Here is a 6,355-nt window from a genome sequence, read left to right on the forward strand (position 1 = left end):
GCATCTTGGATGACCCAAAACAACTTTCTGACGTCAACAAGCTTTACTTGCCCCAGTCTGTTGGTTAAGTCACTTTTAGGGTTCAAGGTATCTCCCAGAGGGGATACCCAAAACACTATTCGGTAAGGGGATGCCCATGAACAAAACTCCGGGATACCTAAAACACTATGACACCGTACAGGCTGATTCAAAAGGACTGGGAACTAGCTTTCGTCAAGCACAGTTTCGTCTGAATCATAATCGATGCAGACAGTAGTTGGTGACCTATAATTTGGCGATTTTAATGATGCCTCTTTTTAAGAAAGGGGGAGCAAATATTTCCGATTCTCGCAAAACTGATGGAGATAAAAAACTGTCGAGTAATCGCTCCGGAGGCGCTGGAACAGAAAATACCTCACGAACAAGCACGCATCCGTCTGTTCAAATCCCGGAACCTCCACGTTCTTCCAAATCGAATGATATGGCTTCTAGAACACCCCATCCTCCACCAACTGACTCAGGACCTTCGCCGCCGATTCCTCCTCCCAAGTTTGTATTCTACTGTCAATTAGCCCATGGAAGTGCCACGGGAAAAGTTGAAGGATTTACAAACGTGAAGGAACTCTACCAAAAAATCGCAGAGGTCTTTAAAATGCAGTCAAAGGAGGTTAGTGAAAATATAAGAAATAGTCGATCTAATTAAGACTAATGTTTATACTTTCAGTAGACATGTATATGCTTATTAATGGTTGATGCGTCTTTGTATAGAATGGTTGTGGTGTCAGTGAGGTGTCCTCGAAACATCACGCACTAAAGTCGATGGCAACATGTGCTGCACGTACGACTTACTAAGAGATTAATAATAAGGTGGTACATGTACATTCTTTAGATTTAATTGTTTTCAGTACTTTGGATTTGTGTATAGGTCTTTGAAAGGTTACTAGTTCATTATTCAATAATTTTGGCCAAAGTCTTACTAAAACTTCTGTAAATAGTTACGTCAATTTGCATATTAGTAGGGCATTCTCGATACTGAAAATAAAACTAAAATGATATGTGACGGTAAGTTAACAAGAATGATCGTGAATGATCACAGCCATCTTGGGACTCTGAGTTAGGATAAGAGAGATATAATTCATTCATTAGTTAATTCTACTGTACGGCACTGTGCATCCTTACTGTGGATAATTTTCATTTGAGAGCCCTTGTGCAGAAGTGTCTGGCCGGACAGGAGCCTGAATCTGGCCAGACAATTAAACCTGACACAAATGTAACATCAACTAGGTAAGTGCTGAATGCGACAGAATGGTAAATAGCCTATGCCTGTAGGCCCTGACTTTCACCCTGAAAAGACTAAAAAAAAGTCGTACAAAAGACAAAAAAAAAAAAAGTCATACACAACGAGAAAACAAGCCTGACACCAGACACACATTACCCTAACAGCACAAAAAATAATTAGTGACAAAGCTGTCCAAATAAATTTTGCCGAGTACTATTTATATGTTTGGAATATGAACCTTTCCTCTGTATGTTGATAAAGTGCTAAACCTACAAATATTTTTTTCAAAACTCAACACATTTTTGTGGATCAGTTGGTTATTTTCTTCATTGAGATGAAATGTTGCACTGATTTTGATACTCACTCAATCCACCAATCAGGTGTAAAATTTCAACACTAGTCAAAACTTTTGATGAATAAAATTTTCAAGTGAAACAAACTTTGAAGGAAATTTATTTCCTCTTGCAAAGGTTATTTCTTTTCTGAAAATGAGGTGAGTGGATAGATTTTACAAAGCTGCCACAGAAGGTTCCTTAATCTTGCATGTGACTATAGGTTATGGTATGGCTTTGTATGCTGCTTTGCCTTGCCCTGCCATTTTGAAGCAAAGCAGTCATGTAGCCAGTACAAAGAAAGAACTGGGTTTACAATTAGAAAAATTGATTTAATGCTGCTCTGAGTTACTGCATAGCTGGTCTGACACCTTGATCCACTCAAATAGTGAATAGCCAATTATTGTTTTCAAGCCATTTACCAAGAAAATTCTACCTTTGGGTGGAAAGTACCTAGTGCTGAAATTGGGGTGCGTCTCATAGCCAAGTATTTTTGTGCAACTAAATCTTAAGATCACAACTTTAGCAGAACTTATGGTTAAAAAGACTAGAAAAGAACACTAATTGTTGGTCATTGACATTTTTAGATCTGGTGATTCTGAAAAGAACCAGGGTGGTTCTGAAAAGAGCTGTTGTGGTGGTTCTGAAAGAACCGTTTCTTATATGGCCCCTGTCAAATGACCACGAAAGGAATCCCACCTCAGCAGAGCTTTTTGGTCAGAGGTGTAGCAAAGATTGCATAGAATCCAATCCTTTTTTCCTATGAATTAAAAAGAAATACTACTTTCAGAACACTAATCAACTTCCATAGAAAAGCAAACAAACATAGATTTGTATACACGTTCTTAACAGCACCTTCTTGGTCACATGATATCCATGACAACAAAACAATCATTTGTACCTTGTTTCAAATTCCTAGTATCGTGTTTGTGTGGCTGTCTCAAAAAGTTCCTTCTCTCAATATACAATGTGGAGATAAAACCTAACCTTCGTCCATCTGGCCTTTTTTTGTGCACTGAAACTTACACCCTCGGTGGCATGTTGACATTCAGCTGTCGAACACCTTTGAATATGAATTTTGGGGCGAGTTTTTCGCCACTTGCTTTGGTGGGAGTTTTTTGCCATTTGCTTTCACTACCAGAGCAAAGCTGTGAAACTTTCTCAGATCCATCAAACTCTTTGTTAGCTCTTATAACCGAGTATTTCCATGTAATTTTCTAAGTTTGGGGTGTGTCTTATAACCAAGTGTGCCTTATAACCGAGAAACTATGGTGATTATACCTTTGTTTAACTAAGAAAGAGGAAGGTGTGAAAGGTTAGCTTACCTGTCTTTTAAGATTTAGGACATAAATTATGCTAACTCTGGGCTTCTTCTCTTCATCAGGGCCAGCTTGCATTATAACCTTGTTTTAACCTATCTCTTTTCCTGTCTTGATTCAGTGGCAAATTAGTTCTATCTCTTGTAATATTTTTCCTTCTGAAAGAAAGGCAGGTGAAAAACTCTTAAGACCTCACAATTACTGGAGTTCTTAGTATTGAGGTTTATGAGATAATTTATAGTTATCACATTCCTTAAAGAGGTTATAAAGTAGAGGAATTTGGAATCTGAGGTAACTGAAAAATCTGAGCCCATGCAGGCAGACAAGTAGGCTCTTGGTGTCAGAGCCATTTGCAGCTTTTAGAAATTCATTGCCTGTGGATCCTCTTTCATTTACTGAGGGTTTTGAGAATCTCCTGAAAGAACAAATCAATTGGAGTTCAAATGCTGAAGAGATATATTCCTGTTTACCTTTTTAAGGCCTGAAAGGTATTAATTCAGCCAATCCTTGCTATCCTCTCCAGGGTTGTGAGGTGCTATAAAAGGAGCTGAAATATGTGATGTATGTTTCATAGCTGTTCTTGTTTCTTTGTGGCTTATTCTAAGAAGCTTTATATAGCTGAAAGTTTAACATAGAAGGCCCAAAGAGCTGTTTAAGAATTTATTTTAAAAAAAATCACTGATTCTAAAGGAATTTTGACTCTCTGACTTGCTATGTGATACCTTTCAACTCTGCTGAAATTATTCCATCATCTTTAATAGTCAAAGTCTATTGAAATCTCTATGATCAAACTTTTGATAATAATAATAATAATAATAACCTTTATTGAGTTATTTTTTAAAAAAAAAACTATATGTTAGCGTATAGATTGGTGTATTGTGGTGTAGTGTAATCTGATCAGCGCGATTTGGTGTATCTCTAAGCAATCTGATTGGCATATCTTTTTTGGTGTATCTCAACGCAATCTGATTGGCCCAATTTTTTGGTGTATCACAAACCAATCAGATTGTAGTATTTTCCTATGTCACACCAATCAGAGGGTTCTTGGTAATTTATGGTTTGACAGGTCTTCGAATTTCAGCGAATCAACGCGCGAGTCGGAGAGAGGGGTCCGTGAATTAAGGAAATGTATCAGTCGTGTTGGGAAAGTGGTGGAGTTGTGATCATTGTACAACTATGCTTATTCTCCCCTCTGGAAAAGACTGAGTGGAACATGAGAAAAATTTTGAATCAAATATTACTTGAGATGTTTGTAGGAGCAACTTCAGGATATTTTATCGCTATATATATATGAGTTAATCAGCGATTCCAATTTTGAATTTCACTCAAGGAACAAGGTAAGAAGACATCTACAAGAGTTGTAAGATCATCTATTCAATGTAATGGCTCATGTCCTTCGTGAGGATTTTATCGTTATGATCTGTCTGGATTTGAAAGGTTGTCAGGGAACTTTTTCTACGGATTAGCGGGTTAAAACGTGCATGTTTTGTGTACCGCTCCTTCACTTACGACGCACACATCATCAGCTAAAGACCTAACACGAATTTAGTGCTATAGCGTGTTGTTTTGGAAGGGCTACTTGATTGAAACAACCACCAAGTTACATTTACTTTGTGTCGACTGCCACATTACATAGCTGTTTCTTTGCTTCTAAAAGTTATCATGAATTAAGTATTGTGTAAACGATACTTTCCCGTTACAATTGCATGTTTACTTTTTATTCGCCAGTATGGATTAGGCTTTCTTAGATGAAATGCCATTTTCCAGTTAACAATGTACATTTTATGGTATAAATCTACCTCAATGAAAAATATTTCCTAAGGGACAGAATGGTACGGTCTGTTAATTTTGTACGCAACTCTCACGTGCTTAGACGTTTTCTGCCAATAAAATTCGCTTTTAGCTAACCTGGACCCATTGCGTGTCAATTTCCTGTAAACAACCTACATTTTATCACGTGTTTCGCACGCACAGGGCAAAGTCCAGATAGGCAACAACCAATCAAGAAGCTCACATTGTTATGCTTCGAAAAATGATAGTTTCTCTTCGTTCAATCTATTTTCACTTGTTAGAAGAACGGAGACCGGAAAATAATTATCTTTGTCCAGAGGCCGTAAGAGATGAAATAGAGCTTTACACTGCAAAATTATATGGAAGAATATTTTGAGGCAACCATCTGTTACTAAACAAGAGGCTACACAGAGCCTATATTTAGGCCGGATTTGTGGATCAGATTGAATTGAATTGGTTCTAATTGAGGGCTTTGTTGTTTTAGCAAAATCGCTGTCGAGTGCTTTTCATGGTTTGTTAACATGAAGACTTATGGAAACTAAGACTTCGGAACAAGTTGATGCCATCCATGATAATTTGGAAATACTAAAATCGCCAGAGGAAATGCAGGATCACTCATTAAAATTTGCATTTAAACGTGATGACTTTGTTTACAAGGATTTCTCTTGCTTACATCTAATAACAAACCTTTGAAGTTTTTTTTACCTTGGAAGGATATATCACTGAAGGCATTTTATAGACCTCAAGTTTTTTGACTGATTGAAATTAAAGGTATGTGGCAGTGACTTCCACAAGTGTTTCTTTGGTCAGAAAAGTATAATTGTTTTGTCCACAATATTAATTTACGGATGGATTCAATCGCCAACTCGTGTTTACATAAGATGATTGTATTAATTAATCCAATTTAAACAATCAGCCAGAACTTTTACTGTTCCCAAGGGTTGTTGTTTTCATCAGTATGTTAGCAATAGAAGTGATTCACGGTATTAGGTTTGTACTTTAAGTAAATATATTATTTAAGTTCACTTGAAAGATGAGTATAAACTGTAACAAGCTCATCGTTGATGCGCGGCCAGTACTTCTAATCTGAATTGAATTGAATCTTTATTAAGTCATAAGATAAATAATCACATATCCTATGTTACAACATTAAAAGAAGGTATATATATAAATTACAGAGAAAATCAAGATAAAAATTATAAGACTAGATTATGTTTAAAAATTAAGCGATTAACAAACGTGTTTTTGAACCTATCAGTGTTTATTTTAGGATGGTGACTTGTCGCTTTCCTCAGATTGTACTTGGTTGATTTCTTTTTTGGCATTATAGCTCTTTAAGGGTGTATTGTATTATTAAAAACATTCTTGAAGATACGTGTGTCCTGTTGAACTAACAATTCATAAACATTAATGTGGTCGGATGTATACTTGCGCTTATAACATCGATCTAAGAAACATTGGATTGTTGTTAATTCGGAATTTACAGCGCCAAATACGGACAGCCCGTATAATATATTTGGTAGAACCAGATTTAGAAACAGATGGTCTATTTCGGCCTGATTGTACCCTTCTTTCCTTAAAGATCTTAAAATGAACAGGCACTTGTTTGCTTTGATTAGTTTTTCCCGAATATGTGTTATGAACCTACTGTCTTC

General features: G+C 36.6%; 1 protein-coding gene across 1 annotated transcript in view; it reads left to right on the top strand.

The window, feature by feature from the left end:
• The first annotated feature begins 203 nt into the window (after positions 1-203).
• The window catches only part of LOC111327177 (PDZ domain-containing protein GIPC2), a 17,861-nt gene continuing 11,709 nt past the window's right edge, over positions 204-6,355 (top strand). Inside the window, exon 1 of the mRNA XM_022931295.2 lies at positions 204-646. Within this exon, the coding sequence (XP_022787030.2) occupies positions 284-646 (363 nt within the window). The 5' untranslated portion in view covers positions 204-283. The remainder of the gene's footprint in view (positions 647-6,355) is intronic.

Source organism: Stylophora pistillata, chromosome 11, assembly GCF_964205215.1.
Source record: "Stylophora pistillata chromosome 11, jaStyPist1.2, whole genome shotgun sequence".
Lineage (NCBI taxonomy): Eukaryota > Metazoa > Cnidaria > Anthozoa > Scleractinia > Pocilloporidae > Stylophora > Stylophora pistillata.